The sequence below is a fragment of the Sphaerodactylus townsendi genome, linkage group LG03 (genome assembly GCF_021028975.2).
Source record: "Sphaerodactylus townsendi isolate TG3544 linkage group LG03, MPM_Stown_v2.3, whole genome shotgun sequence".
Lineage (NCBI taxonomy): Eukaryota > Metazoa > Chordata > Lepidosauria > Squamata > Sphaerodactylidae > Sphaerodactylus > Sphaerodactylus townsendi.
The window spans coordinates 96,318,991-96,342,617 of NC_059427.1; the positions used below are offsets into that span (position 1 = coordinate 96,318,991).

At 43.6% G+C, this 23,627-nt stretch overlaps 1 protein-coding gene across 1 annotated transcript in view; it reads right to left on the reverse strand.

Annotated features, from left to right (window-relative positions):
• The window catches only part of NSG2 (neuronal vesicle trafficking associated 2), a 73,714-nt gene extending 50,087 nt beyond the window's left edge, over positions 1 to 23,627 (reverse strand). Inside the window, exons 1-2 of the mRNA XM_048489984.1 lie at positions 23,421 to 23,627; positions 22,560 to 22,703 (exon numbers count right to left, since the gene is read on the reverse strand). Of these exons, the coding sequence (XP_048345941.1) occupies positions 22,560 to 22,688 (129 nt within the window). The 5' untranslated portion in view covers positions 22,689 to 22,703; positions 23,421 to 23,627. The remainder of the gene's footprint in view (positions 1 to 22,559; positions 22,704 to 23,420) is intronic.

The following is a 23,627-nucleotide window of genomic DNA, read 5'->3' on the forward strand; positions in this document are numbered from 1 at the left end:
AGATTTATATCCCATTTTCAATCCATTTGCCTCCCTTTAAATCCCCTCTTCTTGTTTAATTTATGTCTGGGACATGGATGACCTCTATGCAAGAGAGGTTCCCTTACACTGCTAACAGTATTGTATTAAGAATTAATTAGGGGGCAGAAAGGCCAAAAAAGGTCAGAAAACATAATACTTATAACTGTGCTGTAATTCATATTTTCAGAGATTAATTTCTACAGAAAGGGACGATAGATCTAATCCCTGACAGGTACCACATCTTCTGCCTCCATGTGTTGGCAGAGGCTCCGGTTACTCAACAGCAAGGAAGAAATAATCTGAACATGCTTTGCTTTACAAATCTGGGGACTAAATTCCAATAATCCAAAAGGATCCAGGGACCGAGTCTGAATAATCCAAAAGGATCCAGGGACTGAGACTGAATAATCCAAAAGGATCCAGGGACTCAGATAAAGCATGTTATCTATATACTATATACTTTATCTATATCTATATACAAGTATTTTAATAATTGCTTCAGCTTCCCATATGCCTAATTAGAGTAAGGTCTGAACTATCTTAGATCAAGCACTTTGGGGACTCTTAAAGAAGGGAGCTTCTTTTTGAAAAACCTCTTAGGAGGCACATTTTATAAAAAGGAATTATCCAGATACACAGATTGTCATAAAAGCACAGGCACTTTTTAAAAAGTAAGTCTGTAGTCAAGCTGGTTTCTGATTTTTAAGAAGAAATGTATGGCTTGCACTTTTCCTTATATAACTCCACGAATTAAATGGATAGAGTTACTCTTAAAAATGAAAGCAAGGAACAAGAAGATCATGGTAATGGATAGTTGTAATGCCATACATAGCTGTACATCGCAATCTTCTCCAACCTTCCTTTTTTCTGAAGGATATAACTTTTCAAAATTAATGCATCTCATATTCAATAACACTGAATATTCAGATGGTCAAAAGTATGTCTTTCTATATGTTAATTGCTCACATATTTATTCACCTAGTTTCACTTATGTGTAAACTCAGCAGGGAAAAAATGTAGATCTGGGGCCACCCTAGGGCCCCGACTGGGGCTCAAATCCGTCCCTCCTGTCCCTTCATGAGCATTGGTAGGTTCATCCTCACCACTGATTGTCGGCGGGCAGTGCAGTTCTGTTAATTGCCTGAGCCACAGGGTTACTACTTAGATGACTGCCCCTGTCACACCGGCCCTCCTCGCTCCATCTTCTGAGTGCCCCTTCCCTCTTACCAACTATCCCTTTCCTGGGTGGGGGGGGGGGGTTCCCAGTGGAATTCCGGAGCAGGTTCCAGATCTCAGGCTCTCTGTTCTTCATTTTCCTCCTTCGCCTTTCTTCCTTCTTCCAGCCTCCTTCCTTTCTCCTCCTCTTCCCTCTCCTCCTTCTTCCTCTCACACTTCCCCCCACTTCTCTGTCTTCTTCCCTTTTAAGCTCTCCCCTTCTGTCAATCACCCCCCTCCACCAATCCCCAAGTGCCTTCCTGATCCCTCTTCTAGCTTGTCCCACCTTCAGCACTTGAGCCTCATCCCTGCCCCCTCAGTCAGGGCCGGTGTCGGGTCTTCTGGGCGCTGCCTCTGCCCTCCTACTGGCGTTGGTAGACTAAGCTAGTCCACCTAGTTCTAGGTCTGTCGCTTGCAGCCTCGCAGCCCCTGCAGTTGGGCGAGCCTCTCCCCCAGGCCCTCGGAGAACGGCCAGGAAACATGCCCCTCCCTGTCACTGCGGCTGCTTCCCTGTCAAGCCAGTTCCCACCTTCTCCTGGGGTTGCCAGCATGTCTCATGGCTGGTGTCCCTCGCCACATTGCCGGGTCTCCCCCTCTTTGGCTTGCCTCAACTCCTGGTGTCCAAGTGAGCCCGGGGAGGGGTAGTTCCTTTCACTGGGAGTTGGTGCAGTGGCGTATTTGCCTAGGGATGAGGGGTACCCTCTGTTTCTGGGCACCACTATTTTCCGGGTGCAAAATTGGCCCCCCACGTGACCAGGAAGACGGCAAGGCAGCAGGAAGTCCTTGCCGTCTTTGTCATCGACATAGGCAGGGTCGAGGGCACCTGGCTGCTGCTTCTGCCCCCCTTGCTCCCAGCTCCCAGCTGATTTTCACCAGGCATCCTGCCCAGAAATGCTTCTGGTGTAGCCCTTGGACATACGCTGCCTCCCTTTGGGGCTATGGAGGATTTTGAGGCAGCCAGGGTTTTCTCGCTGCCTTGTCACACTACTTGGAAGCCTTCAGGAGGTGGCGCAGCAGTGCAGCAATGGTGCTTTCCCCAGCTGCCCAAGCCCTCTGGATTGGGCAGTAAATTGCCAGTGGTTAAATTTAAATTAAATTGCTAGCCTGCTGTAGTTTATTTCATAGAATTCAAAGAGGGGCTAATGGTCAGCACAACTGAGTACAGCTTGCACTCACAATGTTATCTGGGCTGTGGAAAACAATGTACCTGTCCAATAATACCCATCCAATATTTTTCACACAAAATTTTGGGGAATTCCACTGGAATTCCCAAAGGATCCAAGAATGATAACAAAATTCAGGATAATTGGAGGCCCACTGAATCTCAGGGTACTAGCAACCTGAGGCATTCCACTGGAAAGAGAGAACCAGAAATTATGTTCTAGTTAGTATAATTAAACTCTTAAGTCCTCCTAGCTAGAAAGCAGAGGCAGGTGAAGCAGTATGACTAACAAAAAAAATGTGTCAACTGCCCCCTATCCTGCCTGCCTTACAAAACAATCCACAATTCTGTCACCTTCCTGTCCATACTTCAAAGCCTTCATTATTATACTGTCTGAATTTGCAAAGAGTATCACAGTGATGGGGCAGGGGGAAGGTTTTGAGGAACAGGCTCAGGAAAGAACAAATGTATTTCTGAAGAGACATTCAAAGGATGTATGTCACTACACATTCATTGTGAAACATCACACCAGACTCTCAAGAAGAGGGTATATGAGTCACTTCCTAATCCTCTGGGCTGGTATAACTTTTGGGGGAAAATGTCATCTGAGAAGGTAGGTCCAAGGGCACGCATGAATTTATGAAGGCATACTAGTTTATTATATAATAATGCCACTTTTTCAGACTGTTTTATAAAGCTCCATGAACAGAGCCATAGGTCTTGTACAAAAAAGAGATAAATAGGGCAGGTATAAAAATCACTTGAGGACAAGAGTATCCCAAAAAATGTGATTTGACCTAGATCTAAAAACAGACTAAGCCACGTTAAGGATTTTCAGGTAGGCTTCCTGCTTCTCTTGAAGTGAAGAGCACTACTGACTACAATTTTTACTTCTGTCTATTAGTCTGGCTGTCCAGGTAAGTTCTAAAACAACTGTCAGCATCATGCTCAAATTCCTTATGATTTTTTATTGACAGGTCACGCTTCTCATTTTACAACATGGAATGGAGGTTCAGATACACCAAAGGCAGTCTGGCTCTACAGCTGAATGGATATGAAGGTTCATTACTTCACACTTGCCAGGCTAGACAAGTGTTATCAAGAAGTATTAACCAAAATCAGATTCATGAGTAACTTTAACAAGATCTAACTGGTGTGTTCACATCAGCTGGGTATCAACATCAGGCCTTATTCCCCAGTAGCCTCTCATAAGAGAATCGGAATTGTGTGAACATCAAAAAGCAGTCTTGCTTCCTCCTACTTTCCACAAAAATTTCTCAGACTTTGCTCAGATTTGTGTTTCCACAGGTAACTCCAGGTATGCACACAGTCATGTATCCAACCATCCAAGGACATCAAGGAGTGGCACAGTACCACTTCCCCCTCCTGCTGCAGCCCTCTGAGCCTCCCAAACTTTGCTCCTGGTGGTCAACTCTTCCTTAGGAACAGTGTACTTTCCAAAATGGGGGTCCACAGTGAGGTGAGAGGATCAGAAGAAATCACCACACCCTGGTTTCCAAACAGAAATGCAGTTCCTTTGGAGGAATTGCAAGGTTGGAAACATGGCACAAATGTGAAATGCTGCTGAGCCACTGTCAACCTATAAAGGACATGAGTACACAAGACATTAACACCAACCTTAGAAAGTGCTGCTGGAGGGGCTGAGGAGACAAAATTACAAGAGTCCTGATCACCCTGTGGGCCCATGGAAGTTGACAAGTTACATGATTTTTTTTTCATGTGAGATTTCAGTTTTATTCATTCATTCATTTATAGTCCACCTTTCTCTCTGGGACTCAAGGTGAGTTACAAATGCAGTAGAACCCTGGAGCAGTGGTGGCGTAGTGGTTAAGAGCAGGTGTACTCTAATCTGGAGGAAATGGGTTTGATTCCCCACTCTGCCACTTGAGCTATGGAGGCTTATCTGCGGAATTCAGATTAGCCTGTACATTCCAACACATTCCAGGTGGGTGACCTTGGGCTAGTCACAGTTCTTCTGAACTCTCTCAGCCCCACCTACTTCACAGGGTGTTTGTTGTGAGGGGGGAAGGAAAAGGAGTTTGTAAGCCCCTTTGAGTCTCCTTACAGGAGAGAAAGGGGGATATAAATCCAACTCTTCTTCAGTCAGCAAGCAGATTACATAATATATTGACATTTGAATTGAATGGTAAAGATTCCCAGTAAAAAAACATAATACAGTAGGTGTGGGATTGAAGGACTGGAAGAAAGAAAAAACCTTGTCTCCTGAATTAATCCATTGCATCATAGCTTGCCGTCTTTCCTAACAGCCTCATACAGTGGCATTCCATAATGTGGAAACCACCATAGAGAATGCATATGAGTGGCCAATTGCTGATTTTACCTATTCAAGGAACCTTCAAAACATAGCACAACTAGGCAATCCTGTAGGTACATGGGTCCAATGCCATTAGTGGCAGTATAGGTGATAGGAAAGTTGAACTAAGTGTGGTATCAGATACCAATGGAGTATCTGCAGCAAGAAGTTATGTGTAGCATCAGCTCCCAACAGTAGCTGGGTCACTGCATTCTGTAGCAGCTGGAGTTTAAACCACAGAGTTTTTTGCCCAAATGTCACAGAATCCCTGGTGACATTATGACATAACATGTGGGTGCACAGGGAATGACATCAGAGGATCTCCAGAGATATCAAGGCATCATCACTACTAAGAGCCCCCACTTCTGGTAAGCCCCCCAGGGTGGCTTTCAGTCCCTGTCTGGCAACCTCACATGATCTGAAACTGATATTTTCTTTGGGAGAACCAGTCTCTAGTTTGGACATGAGTTGCAATTCCAGGAGAACTCCAGGCATTTCCTGGAACTTGGCAATCCTATATAATGTGCAGTATGAAGCCAGAAGGGCCATCAATCCAGGAAATCACACCACAGTAACATCTGGCCTCTGTGATGTTCAGGATGAAACAAAGAATCAGCATTCTATCTTGCATTCATTCAAAATCCTTTCTTCACCAGGGGAACCACAGTATAATTTCCTGGCACTTCATGCACACTGATACTTCCATCTTCTGCACAAAGAGATTGATAATATTTAACATAACTGGGGATTGTGAATGCTTTAAATTATTCTTTTAAGGGAAGGACATGTAGCCCTGATGTAATTCCCACTTTGCCACTGAGAAGTATATCGTAAATTGCAGGTCAGGTGGTGCAAAAAGTGCAGATCATGAAATTTTAAAATACTGCTTCTTAGACTTATTAATAATGGAAAGTTGTGTTCGCTGCAAGAGTCCCTGGCATTGGCAAGACTGATAAATAAAACATGCTGTTCCTGCCAAGTATAATGACTGCTTCCAGGTTTAGATTTGGTCTATGTAGCCTTACAAAGCTTATGGCCAGGGCAATCCCTGAGTGTGCAAGGAGGATTTTCATGCTGGTGTTTTAGGCCAATTTTTCACAGTCAAAATGCCCCATGGGAGTTAACCTGCCATGGGGCTTTTTGCCCGCTTTTGATCCTTCACTGCTCCCCAGTTCTTCCTGGAATTCGAGGCAGGGCCAGCATGTTATGCCCCAACTGTTTCTTCATGAGCCCAGTGCATCTCCATTTGCACCGTGAGCTCTTCTGCAATGTCTTCCATGCATGCGTGGACAACCTCCGTTTCCCACGTTTTGATTGGCTCAATCTCCCCCCCCCATTCCCCCCACTCACACTATTTTAGTTTTAAATGACTCTGAACACAAAGCAGGTGTTGAGAATCGGCACCCTCACCCCCCCCATCTAAAATCTTTGCGTGTGCTAGCGAATCGCTATCCCCCACCCCACCCCACCCCTCATCTAAAATCTAAATCTAAGGGCCTTTCCCCACTTTTCCTGCTGCCGCCGTTGCTGCGCGCTGCTCTCGGTGCGAGGCATCCCTGGCGCGTGTCCGGGCATCCCCACGACCTCGCGCTCTGCACGGGGTCATCACAAGGCGCCGTTTTCGCCAGCGCCAGGGATGCCGCGTGCTGAGGTTGCGGGAGAGCGGCAGCGTCGGGGCGGCTGCGCTGTTGCCGCCCCTGACGTGGGGAGTGCAGTGGGACCCCGTGCTACTTGCGGAGAGTAGCGCAGGGCTTAAGGTAAGTGGGGAAAGGGCTTCTAATCTTTGTGTATGCAAGAGAATTGCTGCCCTCCCGTACACGGCGCCTGCACATGCCACTTTTCTGTCTAAAAACGAAGGTTTCTCCCTCTGTGGTTTTTTCCACTGCAAGGGGGGGGGGCATTCTCAGTGCCTGTCCATTGGTGGGGCAGGCCACAGCAGCGAGGCAGGAAAAATGGCTTCAGTTCTGCTGACAAGGAATTTTGCTTGGCAGCAGAAGCCACTAAGCAACAAAGGGGATTTCAAAAGAACCTCAAGTTTGGTGGTTCTGGAAATTCGTGGAGCAAAGCCAATACTGCGAGGTGGTGCCAGGGAAACAACGTGGCAGACAAGCTGCAGCACCAGGAGCCACAAAGAACTCCCAGCTGCACTGGACTAATCTCCATGCTAACAACGGGGCATTTTTACCGTGCAAAATCATCCCTAGTCAGCAAAAACCCGAGTCATCCAAATCCAAAGTTCATCATAGTGTGTTCATGAAGAGGCATGAAATCTATTTGCCCAGATTTGTTCCTGAAGATAATAAAGTATGATACAAATATATGGTACTCTAATATATGTGCCCAGTTAGTGGTCACCTGGACCTCCTCACTTTTGGAGATCCACAAAGAAGCATGAGAAGCACCTTCATAATTTCTATTATACATTTCATTGGAAACTGTTCAATTATGTTTAAGCAAGAAACATATTACATCCAGCATTCTCTTTTCACCACTAAATGTCCTTCTACACCTTCTCTCCATTGATCATTCTAAAGTGTTTCTTCTCCCCACTCGCAGAACCTCTGCCTGCTCCATTGGCGCCACATTCCTCCTGGTTTTTTACTTCATTTCCCCATCTCCCTCACTTCAGTATCCAGTCTCCTCTCATTCTTTGGCTTCTATGCCTCTACTTTCAAGCATCCTTCAATCCTGTCCACCCTTTTAATTAAAACCTTCTGGGAACCTGCCTTTCTTGGTTTCCTGCTGCTCCATCTAACTTTCCTCCTGCAGTCCGAAGTGGTGCAATCCAGGTAGGGATACACCATGTTATGTTTTTGGAGGCGCAGTTCATTCCTTGCCCTAATGTAGATAGCCCTGGTTAACCAATCGCATTAGATCTTAGAAGCTGATCAGTGTCAGCCCTGGTTAGTATTTGAATGAGAGACCACCAAGGAATACTCACTACTCAGGGGTTGGCTATAGCAAAGCACTTGTAGATGTCTCTTGCCTTGAAAACTCTATGTGTTTGCTATATATTGGCTCTGACTTAATGGCAAAAAAATGGTCAGTTCATAGAAAGATGGCTTTGGAAGGAAGAACTTGAAGGCTAAATTGTTACAGGATTGATTGCAGGCCGGAGGTAGGTCTGGATCTAGTAATGGGCTATATATTCAACTCTCCACTCAGCAGTTAGAAGAAATAATGCAAACAGTTCATTTTCACTTGAACAGCTGGGGATCCTTGGTCTGCATGACCAGTGTTGTTATGATTCATTATTTAATTATTCATGGGAAAGCATCCCATCTAACATCTGTGTCCATTCAAGAAACAATGTGCCTGTGAGTGACAGGGAGCCATTTGGCCTACAGCTAGCTCTACAGAGGTAAATATTTGAATGCTTTTCCTACCCTCGATATATCTTTGACTGTAGAACACTAGAATGTTATGGAAATCCATTCAGTCCATGCAAAGCTAATTTTTCATAGCCAGTAAGATTTTGATATGAAAGAATATTTAAATTTAAAGTACTCTACCTCTTTACCCTTCCGTTTCTCATACCACAATTCTATTTTTAGAAAAAGAATTCTAGTCCCTTAAATATTATTCCTTTACTCTGTCATTGGTTTGGGAGGAGCTCTTATCCATCTAATAAAGAAAGTTGTCTGGAAAAGTTGGATGTGTGTTGAATTCATCACAGTGAGATCTCAGGAAAGGTTAACGGTAAAAAAGTGTTATGATGGAAGAAAAGAGGCTGTGTCTTCTTCAAAATGAATCAGATCCCTAGCAAATGTGGCTTGGTGTATTCACTTTGGCTCATTCTGCACATGCGGAAAAATGCACTTTGAAACTGCTTTCAGTGCTCTTTGAAGCTGTGCAGAATGGCAAAATCCACTTGCAAACAGTTGTGAAAGCGGTTTGAAAATGCATTATTTTGCGTGTGCAGAAGGGGCCATATAGACTTTGAATAACTGCCACTGTTTGTATATGGGAAAGCAACATTAATTTGATGGGGGTTCACATAATTATATTTCATCCTGTATTAAGATTGTCAGGCTCCCCCGACCACCAACAGAGGAGGGGTGTGTGTGTAAGTATCAGAAGTGATGTCAGTGTATTGCCAGCAACACTGCAGCTGCTCTAGTATTTGAGAAAAACTATGGTTTAACCATAGTGTTTTTCTCAAATGCTAGAGCATTCCCAGAGATATGGTAAAATCACTTCTGAATGGACAGGGGGAATGTGAGCAACTTGGGACACTGCTGGTGCCATCCCTTCATTTTTGCACACTTCCCCCCCAACCCCGCTGGCCAGCTGTTTGGTAGCAGGGGATGACAGATGGGGACAGGAGATTAGAATCATGTCTTTGCCTAAATTGGTGGTGTAAAGTACCAACCAGTCACAGTTAACTTATGACAACTCTTTAGGGTTTTCAAAGCAAGTGATGTTTGGAGATGGCTTGCCATTGCCTATCTCCATCTGGGAGTTCTGAAAGAACTGTAACTGGCCAAAGGCCATTTTTTCACGGCTGAAGAACAGCATTCTAGGGACAGTAAAAACACCATTCACTGGGGCATTGTTTGCACAGTTGGTTCTGCTGCATCACAGCAGCGCCGTGCTCACCCCCCCACCCCCACCCCGGCAGGAAAACACTGCTTTTGAAATTCGCTCCAGGAGCAAATTTTTTTTTCAAAAGCAGCATCTTCCTGCCAGTGCAGAGCGAAGCGGTCTGGTATGAGGGTGGCGCTTTTGGCCCCTCCGGTCACCTTCCTCTCCTCCCTGTGCAGCTCTGAATGGCTGGAGGGACATGCCCATGCTGCCCCCCCCCCGACCCCCGGAGATTGGAGGGCAGTGTGGACGTGTCCCTCCAGCCATCCAGAGCTGGGCAGGGAGGAGAGGTAAGTGAACTGGATGAACCCGAGTCTGTGGTTCGCTGCAGCTTCAGGGCCGCCCACATGATACCGTGCAAGTGGTCCTGAGCCTCCATCAGCATTAATTATGCCAGTGGAGAGCCGTTTCTGCCACTATGCAGAAACGGCCAAAGTCACCCAGCAGGTTTCTTGTTGAGGAATCGAACCCAGTTCTCCAGATCAGAGTCTTAACCATTACATCACACTGTATCTCCAGTTATAAGCTATCTTAATCAGGACTCTGAAGGCAGCATAGAAATATCCCAAATAAATAATAAATAAAATAAATTCAGTTTAAGTAGAATAAATATGTCATGTGCAATTTAATTGCTATGAGCTATTCCAGTTTAATCAGTGTAATGGCGATCATTGCTTATCTAATCATTTCAAGAATAATAAGATTGATTTTAAATAAAGGCTTTAACTAAAACACTGAGTGATTATTGACTGGCTGAGGAATATATGTTTTTCATTCTGAACCTGGAACAAATAAACAAATGTCTGACTTTCCTCAAAGTCGAGACGCTGAGGCCTGCAAAAAGTGAAAAACTGAAAAATGTTCAATTACCACACCGCCTTGTGCAGAGTAGTTAATGTGTCCCTTTAATCCAACTAAAGAGGCTTAATCTCTGTGTGGCTGATTTCAGAGAATGGTCTTTCCAAAAGGGTCTATACTGACCACCACAGATTCTCCACACCACTTCACATTGCTGGATGGGGGTCGGAGGAGTGGGCGGGGGATATATTTCTAATGCTTGTTTTATTTTAAAATAAAAAGTTCTGTGCAATTAAAAAGGAGCAAATCAGAAGTGAGTAGACTTAAATCTCTCGGATGCACTGGTTTTCTATTTGCAACAGGCTTTTATGAAGTGTTTTAAAGGGGTATCCGTTGCCTGTAGGCAAAAGCTGTGAAGTTCATTCTTCCTCAGGGTTGACAGCTTCCAAGTGGGTTCTGGAAATCCCCCAGAATTACAACTGGTCACCAGACTACAGATTTCAGTTTACCTGTAAAAAAAATGGCTGTTCTAGAGGCCAGACTCTATGGCATTGTCCCCTCCTGAGGTCTCTCCCCTCCCCAAACCCCACCCTCCTGAGGTCTCTCCCCTCCCCAAACCCCACCCCTACTCCCACATCTCCAGGAATTTCCCACCCAAGAGTAGGCGATCTTTGTCTACCTTCCATGGCATTTCACCAACTCCTTTAGTCACACAACACTTCCACTTTAGAGTTTGCAGTTTCTAAATCTGACTTTGTGCCATTTGGCATATTTCTAAACTGAAAAATAATTGTTAAAAAAGGTTTTTCTGTTCCCAGAATGACGTTATACATAAATTCAGGAGGCCTCCTGGCACCCAACCTCATTGTTTGCTGGCACCCAAGGCTCTGGGGTGGAGAAAAGTCGACAGGAGGAGGAGCATGCCCTGGCATTGCACCAATACACTTACCTCCGCTCCAGATCTAAGACAAAAAAACAAAGTGAGTTGTGACAGCCTAGCATTTTACAAAAACACTATGGTACACCCACAGAGTTTTTGTTTTTGTAAATCCTAGAACATCTAAAGACATCACTTCTGGGAAGTGATGTCAGAGCACTGGCATGATACTGGTGCATCAGGGCCCCCTCCCCAGTTCTTCCTGGGGGCTTCTGGCTGTGGCTTGTAAACCCTAACTCAAACAATGCACAACACAACTAGAGCCAGAAGCTAAAGGCCTGTACAGACTACTAACCTCTATCTAGCAGTCATTACATCCTGTTCAAATGACTTGCAACAGGATGCACTCAGTGTGGGTAGGGGGAGTAGAATTACTATGGCAGAAACTGTCTTGACTTGTCTGTGTAAACTATAACACGTCCACTAAGCATACAAATCGTCAATTTATATGTACAAAATCCCAGATTACGTACACAAGTTACCTACATGAAGTAGGGATGCCAGCCTCCAGGTGGGACCTGCAGATCCTCTGGAATTACAACTCATCTTCAGACAACAGCTCCCCAACAGAAAGTGGATGCTTTGGAGGTTGGAGCCTATGGTGTTGTATCCCACTGAGGTCCCTGTCCTCTCCAGGCTCCATCCCCAAATCTCCAACCTGGATCAAGCAACACTACTCCCATCCCCCACCAGCGGCCGGGGGACCTGGTAACCCTAACACAGAGATTTTGTGAACATCACAATCTATCTGTGAGAAAGATAAGGCGAGGCTTTCCATCACAGTTCCACTCTATGCATTGAGTGTTCATAGTTACAAATCAGATGAACTACCATTATAAGGGAAATATTTGAGGCTATTCCAAGCTGCTTGCCTCCTCCAAGGTTCTGGTTGAGCTTTCAAAAACATAAGGACACTGTGAGTATAAGAATGTCCACCCGTCTCTCTTGAACATAAACATTATGAAAGTTATGCAGTCCTGTCAAAGGCTTTCATGGCTGAAATCTCTGGAGTGTTGTGGGGTTTCTGGGTTGTATGGCTGTGTTCCAGTAGCATTTTCTCCTGATGTTTTGCTGTATCTGTGGCTGCAAAGATTCTCTGAAGATGCCAGCCACAGATGCAGGTAAAACGTCAGGAGAAAATGCTAGTGGAACACAGCCATACAACCCGGAAACCCCACAACAGTATCTAGTCTTCTCCACACTCATCCAGGGTAGCCTAGAAGGAAAGAGACTAGTGCTACAAAATTATAGAAATCCTGGTCACCCAAGAAACCAGGAACAATGGCGTGGATGTGCAGTTATAAATTCTGTAATTTTTTTCTACAAATAAGAAGGAAATTGGAAAGTCTGATTGTAGACCAGTTGTTCTCGCCTCCAGTTTAACCTGCCTCTAGGTTTCCAGTTCTTGGTTGGGAAATACCTAGAGATTTGGGGGGTGGAGTCTGAGGAAGGCAAGGTTTGGGAAAAATTGGACTTCAATGCCATACAGTTCACCTTTCAAAACAGCCATGGGTCCATTCTGCACAGCCTAAATAAGTTGTCCTGGGGACGTTAAAAAGGTATCCTGGGAAGGCACTCCACACAGCTTTCCTCCCAAGATATCCTCAAGATGCCTTATTTTCACTCAAGGTGTCTTTTTTGGAGAATACTTCAAAGTGCACCTTTCCCTCGCCTGCAAGACTTCTCCTGTCTGGCTGATCAGAATGCAGAGCTCAGGAGGCACATTATTTTTCCTGCCCAACTGTTTTGTTTTCTGGTCAATTTTAACCTCTGCTTGCACTTGACATATTGTGTGTAGTTGAAGGGATTCTCCCTACTGCCATTTGCTGAAGGTTGTCCCAAGTCTGCCTCTCACTGGATTGACCAGGTTGACCAGGCTAAGATTCTCATATTTGTGTCTAGGGCCGTTTCCGCACGGCCTCCTTGCGCCCCCACACCGCCAAGAGTGCGGGCGGCGTGGGGGCGCAAGCCCGTTCGCATCTGAAGCGGGAGGAAGCCGGAGAGCCAGCAGACGGACGAGGCGGCTCCGCCCGCGGGGCTGCCTCTGCGCCCTCCCGCCCCACTCACGGTGTCCCCTCCCTCGTTGCCTGCAGGGCATCGCCAGCCTATACGCTGCCCCCCCTCCGACCCCTGGAGGTTCGGAGGACAGTGTGGAGCGAGCCTGCGCCGACCCCAGGGCGTGATTATAGAGACACCCCTCTGAGTAATGAGACAGGAGACCTGGCGTCTTCCCGTGGCGGCGCGTTCTCGGGCAGCGCGCCGCCCAGGGAAGACGCTCCCTCTAACAACAAACCTTCTTTAAAAGGGTTGTTGGTTTAGGCGGCTTGACGCCGCCCTGGGAGGGAAGAAGAGTCCGGAGTCGCCTTTCTGCCTGCGTTGCAGCAGCGGTGCCTGTGCGAACGGCGGCCTGGGGGCGCCTTTTTTGGCGCCCCCAGGCCGTCATAAATGGGCCGTGCAGAAACGGCCTAGGTAGCTATGGAAATAGCTCACCAAAAAAAATTTAAAAAAGAAAAATTATATATCACCAGCATCAGCAGTACAACTATGTACTTTTGGGACTAAAAAAATGCCCAGAATCGGAGCCTGCAGAGCAAACGGCGTGGGGCAACCTTCAGCCAATGGTGGCAGAATGGAGAATCCCTTTATCTGCACACAAAATGTCAGATACAAGCTGAGGATGAAACTGATCAGAGAGCAAAATGGTTGGGCAGGAAACAGCCTCTTTCCCCTCTGATGACTTTGCTGTTTGGAAAGCACCCAGAAGCCACCTCTTTTTAAGACATTCCCCTAACATCTAAGTTTGAGTGTGCGGAGTGAAAAGAGGCAGTCACCTCTTTTTAAGATGCCACACAGATGTATTTTTGTGCTGTGCGGAATGGACAACTGTCTCCAGGTGAATTGATCTCTGTTACCTGGAAATTATTTGTAATCCCAGGAGATCTCCAACCACCACTTAGAGACTGGCAACCTTGCCGAATCAGAGGGTTTTTGCAAAAAAAAAAAAAAAGTGGGTGAGATGTGGTACTCTGTTCTGAAATCCTAGGAAGAAGGGTGGAATGTAAATGTAAGGAACAGATTGTGGGTGGAGTATAAAGAGGAGATAAAGACATCCGAACATCAGTCTATTCATGCTAACAGCAAGTACTATGATGTGTTTTCTTACGAGGTTAAGATGGTGCAAGACCTTAAAGAGCAACATTTGTTTGGGAGCCTGTTGTAGCTCTTGCAACCCCAATCCTGCTCAGTGTCCTATTGATTGCATCCTGCTAAGGTAATGAATGTCATCTTACCATGATACAATGTATAACTTTGCCTCATCATTTTTATACCTGTTATGTGGCATTTGCACAAATCACTCTTCTAGTATTTGTGTGGTGTTGTATAAGGAGACTGTTTAAAGGTAACGTTTTCCTCAAAATGGCTCAATTTTCCCCATCTCTTAATTCCTCTTCAAACCAGATGGCTCTTCCAGATTCTAACACTGTATATGCACCACTACTTCTGAATCTGTATCATTTTTCTACTCCTTTTGCAGTTGTCCCAATCAACCTATCAGAGTTTTTGATGGCTTCAACACGTTGAGCTAATACATTCAGTGATTTATTTAAGAACTATTTTTGAGCAGAACAGCTAATTTATTAGCAATCATCATTTATATGTATCTGGGAGAAGACTTTTTGCTTCTTTTTTGCTTTTATAAGCAACATTATTTTGCACTTCTAGCTCAGGGTTTAATTTGCTGTTTTCTGCCTCAATTCAATTAAGGCCACTGAAATCAATGGCCTTAGATCAGAGGAACTCTGCATGAGATTTCACTGATAGATAGCAGGTGTGGGGTAGAGTTTATAATACCAAACTAGGATTGCAGAGACATGAATTCAAATCCTTCTTTGCCATGAAGCTGGCTGGGTGTCATTGGATACTTCTGGGAATGTGCAGATGATTTCCTCATGAGGAATTGTGTGTGTGTGTTTTTTATTTTAAAGATATAAGAAACCGTGCACAGACTGCTTTTCCTTTTCCAATAGAGATAATCCTTATTTAAACAATGGCTTTCAAGACCCAATACCCCTGAACACAGAACTTTTCGCATAAGCACTTTTAAAACTCCACTTAAGGACAGAGTGCATCTGAGAATATGATTGTTTTCTTGCCATTAAATGTTTTTATTATGCAAACAGAACAAAATACTGACTAGATGGCAACAGGAATAATTATGAGTCTTTATCAAATGTCCTTCTCACTCTAAATATATAACACATACAGGTGAACTTAGTGGTAATAAGTTCAAAGAATTTTCCCTCATATTGCATCTCTGAATGCTTCCCTATGTTTAAAAAAAATAACCTCTTTACAACTTGAGTGCTCTAGAAAAATCTGGGCTAGAAACTTGCCCCCCTGAAATGTCAGATTTCTACCTGCAGGGTTTTTGGGTTTTTTTTTTTTTTAGTGGGAAGAGCTTTAAAATAGCATCCTCTACTATCCTGAAGAGGCATCCCTCTCCTGTTTCAGGGCTCTACTAACTCATCCTTCTGTTGTACACTTAGATGGGCCATTATGATAATCACAACTCCTCTGATTCTCTAAGTCATTTCCAGCTTTTCAAATGTTGTTTAATGATTCTTGTTTATTTCGCAGTGAGTTTAGGCATTGTCACTGGCTATGTTTTCCTCAGTTGTTAACTTCTGAATACATGTCCTCAGATCAAGAATGTGTTTCTCATATGAATTTATATTCTAAGGAATTAAAAATAGATCCACAATACTTGAGGATTAATGCAGTGATTCTCCTTTCAGTACACCCTGCATTCACTATAAACACTTTTTGCGTCAATATACATTCTCTGCATATGGAGCCTGCATCTCCACTTCAGCTGTGAATGGGTCATTTCTTAGACCCTGTTTTATTTGCTTCTATCAAGCCACCAAAGCATCACCCATTATTCCCCATGATAATAAATCACAAAGCATAATTCACCAACCATTTTAATTCATGACCCCTCAAAATTCACAAAGCACCACTGAAGTATTATTGGTAGATTCTGCTTTGTATCTTTTCCTGCCCCCCCTCCCCACTATCTAGCAACTCACTCCTAACCGTGGGCAAGATTCAGTCAAAGTATGTTTAAAGCACACTGTGAGCTAGTAGTGAGTAATGGTTAAAAGGCTGGACAAGGGTCTGGGAGGCCCAGGTTCAAATCCCCACTCTGCCATGGAGGCTGGCTTGGTGACACTGGACCAGTCACACCCCTTTAGCCTAATTTACCTCACCCTGCTGCAAGGACAAAACAGCAAAGTACAAAACAGCAAAGAACAGAATGATGAAAACCGCTTTTGGTCCACACAGAAAGATAGGTAGAGGACAAATGAAGTAATTAAATAAATCCCATGTGTTTAAATACTCCCAGTTGAAATCAGTGGGGTTTTAAACTGCCAGGCTAGATTAGAAGCAGAAGCAGATTCATTGATTTGGATGTAATTTATTTCCCAAATATATATCTTTTAGGTTATTTCCCAATTATATATATCTTTTAGGTTTGCAGCCTATATCAAAAGGCATCAAGTGGCCACTGACTTTAATCACAAAATACTTGAAGACATCTGAGAGAAGGAAAATGCTCTCAGGATTGGAATGATTTCACCGAGACATATAAAGAAAAAAGCATCTCCATTATGATAGCATGTGAGGTGAATTCATATGCTAAAATCCACATTCAGAAATGCCCAGGGGATAATGTTCAACCCAATTTATGGCAAACATTTACAGTAGCCTGATAGCCTGAGACAATGGGATGGATTTTTTTTCCCGAAAGATGACGAATTGTTCACATTGCCAGGGTGGAGAATCAGGTTTTCAAGTCTCATGAAAGACTAAAGCATGGTTTTTGCAGGGAATAGTGAAAAGAAGAGAAGATTGCTGACATTTAAAACATATAACTCGTGTTCCCTCCTTCCCTTATCCTCCACTCAGAGTCCATGTTTTCTCTTATATTCTTCATTTCTTCAGCAGCAGCTACCCCATGTTTGTTCACATAAAACTGCTCACAAAATGTCTACCTAAGATAGCTCAGTTACCAATGAGGGCAGAATAAGCAAAGCAAACCTTTATCACAGTGTTTAAATTAAAGCCTCTTCTCTCTCTCTCTCTCTCTCACACACACACACACACACACACACACACACATATACACAGATGCACACACGCCTCCTAAAATTGCAAAATTATGTTTCCATTACTAGGACAAACTGTGCAGATTAAGCAGATGTGCATCTATCTGCACATTGTTTTTAATGTAATTCATTCTGTTTTCCAGAGCTACTTTTTCTAAACATGGGAAACTGTTTGGCAAGAACTGAAAAAAATGAAGAAAGGAATGATGAAGGCAGGTGGTCTAAGAGTGACAATGGGCAAGAGTCAAGAAGGATGGCATCCTGTAACAGTTGGAACCCCTGCTTTGGCCTTCTCCATTTTCTGACATTACAGCTCACATTATAACTGGCTCTTCTCTATCTTGGGACTAGAAAGCCACTCTTGCCAGAGATAAAAGCCACTGAATTCTTTTGTAGCAAACGCAGCAGAGACACCCTGGCAAAGGGGCTAGGCTGGACTGACAATGCAGTCAAATGATGTCATGGCCAATCTGATGCCCCAAATCAGTTCAGAGCATGACTGGCCCCATTCAGAATACTATGAGCCAAAGGTCAGGAAGAAGAAAATGGATCTTCCCCAACAGAATCCTACAGACAACTATGTCAGGGCATCCTTTTGCCATTTAATCTGTGAGTTGCTCTCCTTACTACATGTGGGGGGTGGGGGACAGGGGAGAAGTACCCTGTTTCTTCACTGTACAGGTTTATCCTTTTAAAGCAATGAGCATTTTCAAAAGCTAGCTATGTGCATGAAATGACTTGCCAGGAAAACTGAGTTGCCAAGATTTTCAAAGAGAAGGGAAAATCATGCATCCAAGAAACTGAATTAATGGTATCTGGTATTTTGAAGATACTGAAGCGACAATTCATAATAGGTATGCTTGAAATCTCTCTGCCTAAAGCCTGAGTTAATCAAGAATGAGCTCCTGTATCACATTTCCAATCCCTTCTTAGAAGGCATCAAGGGCGGGGGGGCAAACATTATGGGTATAAATAAGCTGATTAAATGCAGATTGATGAGTGAGATCAAACCAGTCGAATCCTTCTTAAACAAAGCCTTGCAGTACAATTCACAACAGAGTTATGCCATTCTAAACCAACAGAGGTCAACAGGGATAGGGTTGCATTTATTGTTAGTGAATTAATACTGTCTTGCTCAGGATCCTTCTCTTAGACAAGGTACATCTATCACTCTGCACAAAAACAAATATATGTGCTTCCCAACTAACTCTGGCATTTCCATAGGTAAAGAAGATAAGGATTACCCTAGCCCAGTATTAGTGCATTGTCTTTGGCATCAGTAATCTATTTTCTGGATGATTTATGGTATGTCATGTCTTCGGTTGACTTTAGCCTGAATTGTCTTCTAATTTTGTAATCCTTTCCCTATTTCCCTATTTATTGAATGTCTTGTGCTGATTGTATTGTTTTTATATTTTGTAATCTGCCTTAAGTCTCACTGAATATATTCCCTCCCAAAAAATCATAATAGAAGGGCAAACTGAGTAGATTAAGACCATACTGTTTTGAGCACCTTGTCTTTTTTATATTCTCTGTCTTTAGATTCAGTAATCATGCAATAGGTATTTTTCTTCCATTTTCAAGCAGACATCTTCTGAGTTAACTGAAATATGAAAATATGAGACTTGGATGGTAGAGAAGCACTCCATTCTTCAGAACAGATAGATCAGCCCCATGACCCTCTGTTTGTGTATACAAATCTGCTCCCCAGTCCTCTGAAAGAGAATGGGAATTGCATTTATGAGAAGATATCATCTTTGCTGATGCTTGTTGAACTTTATAGCAGCCTGGTGAAGGTAAGTTTCCCCAGTATGTGTTAGCCCAATACAGCCACTGAGATTTCCTTGAGAAGTCATGGCATCTCTTCCTAAAGCATCTGCCATATCTTTGATCAGCCACTTGGTCCAGAACTGACTATTCTTATGAGCAGGACTTAGATGCAGTCCAATTCTTGACCTCTCAAATACGAATAACTCCCCAGTCTTCACACACTGCCTCAGAGGAGTCTGTTCACAGAACCCTTGGAGTTACACCTTCCATTTCCCAACTGAGGATCTGACTACCGGTTACAAATTCTGTGAGTCTGTCACAAGGACTTTAAATCAGATGACCATTAAGTGCCCCATTAGGAACTCAAATTCTAGGTGTGTGTGTGAGACCTTCAATTTGGATTGGGACCATGACAACTGGGGAGAGGACTTTAGGCCTGCCCTATTGGGGTTTCATGCGTACTGACTGAGTGCACACAGGTTTCCCCAACAAGAAAAAAAAGCCCAACTGTGGAGCTTTGAGGTCAGGAAAACAGTGTGGGGAGGAAGAGTCTCCTCTCCCTAAGTTCAGTGGTCCCAATTACAAATGGAATGGCATGCACCTGGAAATTGAGTGCCCAGTAGGGACCTTACAGATTACATGTGGTTGAAAGTCATCAGGGCAGACCCAGACTTAGACATGATCCAAGGATGGTATAATATGTAGTTAGACCCTGTCAGGAGCCCACTCAGAATCTGATTATTTGCAAAGCAGACTCCAGAGGGGGAAGAAATATAAAAAGTCTTATGGCACCTTAAAGACTGAGAAGTTTACTGTGGCATAGGTTTTTGGTAGCCAGAGTCCACTTCATCAGATACATGAAGGGTTACACCCAAATTTCCCAGGAGAAGATGTGTTACATTGCATTGCAGAGCACAGGTGAAAACAAGATCCAGTCAAAAGGAAAAATGCAGAGAGGGTGTGGCCCACTCCCAGCTTTTGGCATAGAAGGACACATCTGCATCATGTGCACAAACCTATAAGAAGGAACCATTATTTTTTTTGCAGTGAAATGACCACCCAAGTACCTGTTGAGTCCAAGTGATTGTTCCAAATCTGTACATGATCCTGATTCATTAATTTCTCACAGAAGTCTCCCTCTGAGTCTTTTCGACTAAAATATCAATAACTGTGTCCAGAGAAACTGAAATCCTCCCCCACTGGTTGCTGAAAGTTTGATTTTTAGAGTTTGTCAATTTGTGTTCATTTTTCTCTTGGAAATTCATGATGCAGTTCCTCAGGAATTTGACACTTGATCATCCTGAGAAAATATAATGCTTGTCCAGCTGCAAGACTGACTTTGGCCTTCCATTGGTTTGCCATTGCCTGCCTCCATGTCATGACCCTGCCATTCCTTGGAGGTCTCCCATCCAAATACTAGCCAGGGTCAGGGCTGAGAGTGTGTGACTGGCCCAAGGTCATCTAATGAGCTCCCATGGCATGAATGGGGATATGAACCTGGATTTCCCAGGTCCTAGTCGGATATCTTAATCATTACACCATGCCAGTTCTCTCCATTTTATTTAACGTGGCTTATGCCCAGGAAAGCATTCTTCAGATTAGATCTTATCATTTGCAATGCCAGGACACATGAAGCTGCTTTTCACTGTCAGACCATCAAGGTCCATCAAGGTCTGCATTGTCTGCTCTGACTAGCAGCAGTTCTCCAGGGCCTCAGGGCGAGCTCTTTCAAATTACCCACTATCAGACTCTTTTAATGTTGGGATTGAACCTGGGGCCTGTCTTTGTGCAAAGCAGAAGCTCTGCATGGACTACCCCTAACTATCAGCAAGCAGTTAAGTTAAGCTTGATCAGAATTGCTAGAAATAGGCTATGGAATGAACTTTTGTAGACAAATGACTACTCTGATTAAACAAGCTCTTGCCTAGGAAACCTACAAACCTATGTTTATTGTTAAGATGTCACTAGGTCCTGGAATTCAGAGCTACTGTTTTCATTCAGAAAAAAGGCTCTGTCGGCCTGCCTACCTCACAGGGTTGTTGTGAAAATGAAATGGAGATAATTGTGTGTGCACATCTCTGAGTCCCTTCGTGGAATGGTGGGATAAATGAACCAAGGTGTTTCTTTGGGGTTTTTTAAGCCTAGTATTTTGGGGGAAATAGTGCAATATCTGTGTGGGGAGAGATAGATGTACCATCATTTTATGATCTTTTTGTAAATATGCTAGAAGGAAAAAGTTAACTTTAGAAAAACAATATTTAGGAAAGCATGCCTTTCTAATTAAAAAAAAAACAGAAGGAAAGGGAACAAAATAAGTTTGACCCCTGTAAAATCCCAGCATCAGAACTGTTTCCAGAAATGTCATCAGGAACCTGAGATTACACACTGTGCCTCTTCTATTTCAGAGAAATCTTTTGAAACTTTGCAATCAGGCAGACAGGTAACCAGGCTGGCCTTTGCTACCTTTTGAGACTGCTGGAGCTGTCCCTCACTTTCTGCATCCCCAATTCACTTTAGAGGAATTCTTCGATATCTGTTGACTGGTGATCTGGAAAGACGAGTTCCACTGTTTTGCCATGAGGCTGAATCTACTGAGATGAACTAAAAGAGCCCTTTCATCTGTATCACTTCCCTCTTATTTCCTTATTAAAAGTTTCAGCATTATACAGTCCACACAGTATCCATGTTTTTACATATTTATTATATATGCAATTCAAGAGCTGAGTATATTGCTATTACTCCATGGGAAAAATGCCTTCTGTACATCATTAGAATACAGAGATGCAGTGCTGCAGTAAATCACATTTTTCATAAGGATTTCCATCACATAATGGTTTCTGGGCACGCAATCTTATGGTGTGATGAGTTCACAGCAACACATTATCTCTCCTAGTGACGGTATTGATGTCAATAAAGAGTATGGAGTAGACAATAGGCTATATAAAGATAACAGATCAATGAGTGGCCAATCAATGACACCCATTTTTGAGCACGCCACTTGAAATCAGAGAGCTTTAATTGGAAGCTCTACAAAAGCTATTTCTTCCCAGGAGACAACTGAAAATGTAAAAATAAATGGAAGCAAGGAATGTCCCTTTGCCATATAGAAGAATTCAATTGTTCTACTCATCCATAGAAGGCAATTTAATATCAGAAAACCAACCTGGACGACAGTTCTAAAACCAAACATGATTGTGAGGATGATAAAGCACAATACCCTAATCATCACCCTCTCAGTGCACATAAAAAAGACAATGATGCACAAAATGACTTTTCAAAGTGGTTCAGATACAACTGAATTTGTTCCCAACTAAATATTATTGAAGGTTAGACCACTGGGCAGATCTCTCTGGAACTCCCAAATATTAGGTGAAAGTCTGCCATGTTTTAAAACATACACACACACAAAGCAAAAGCCAACCCCCTTTTGTCATTGCATTTAAGCAGAGCAGTAGTTTTGAGAGTGAGTGAGTGAGTGTGTGCGTGTGTACGTGTGTGTGTTTGAACGCCCTGACAGACATCAGAAAAACACAGTAGAAAAGCATTGTTGCCTATTATTTCTTTTACCTTTTCCGGAGCAGGGAACTGCAGGTGATTTACTTCCAAAGGTGTTATCAAAGGAACTGTCTGAAAACCATCCTCATTGGACGGCTGCTGCTTGTTCTTATCATTCAAATTGCTCCCCAGTTTCACCATCCTTAGACCCCAGACCTAAAATGCATTCAGAGGACCAGAGGTGAGGCAGGGAAAGACTAGCAATTCAGAAACAGAGACTGACTTGCAATGTTCCAGTCTGCCCTGCATAATATGACTTCCTTCTCAATTGCAAGCCCCTGCTAGCTTTCTACAGAGAGGGCATCTTAAATTTTGTAGCAACTTAAATTTTATCTACCATTTAAAAAAATATCAACCATGCTCCCTGACCCATTCTTCAAAAATGTTCTATCAAGCATCTATTTTTTAAAAAAAATCTCATAAAATGATAAATCAAAATCATGTCACGGAAACAAAATGCCCAACCCCCACCCTGGTGCTTTGTTGCAAATCCATGGAAACCAATAGACTTGTACAAGGGGTAATTGTGGCTCAGGGTTGCGATATTCTTTACAAAAATTGTAACTACTGTATTTACCTTTTGAGGCATAGCGTTTTATGCGAATTGTTATTTAGCAGCCCCTTAGTCTTAGGCATCTGCTAAGGTCTGCTATGAAAGAGTGGCTATTGTTGAACTCAAAGACTCTTCGTTTTTAAGCGTCCCAGCAAAAACAGACACTAAAAGGGTATGTCCCTTCCCCACTGTTTCCTCCTCCTTAGAAATCTGACCCGGGGGAAAGAGCGGAGGTGCACAATAGCCAGCAAGCTTCATAATCAGACCCATGAAATGCCCGCTCAAAGCCCCCACCCATCAGTTTCTCCCCGTGTACTTACTGCGGGACACACCACGCACTAAAGAGGCTCAGACCGGATTGTGCTAAAGGTTTTGGGGTTTTGATGTCTTTCCCCCCGGGGTGGTGCTGAATGGACAGCGCTCCTTTCCTCAGCCGGCAGATTCTAAACGCTGCTGAAAACGGATGGAGAACCGATCGCGGGAAGCGACTGGAGTCTGCGGCACACAAACCCTCCCAAACTGGGGCG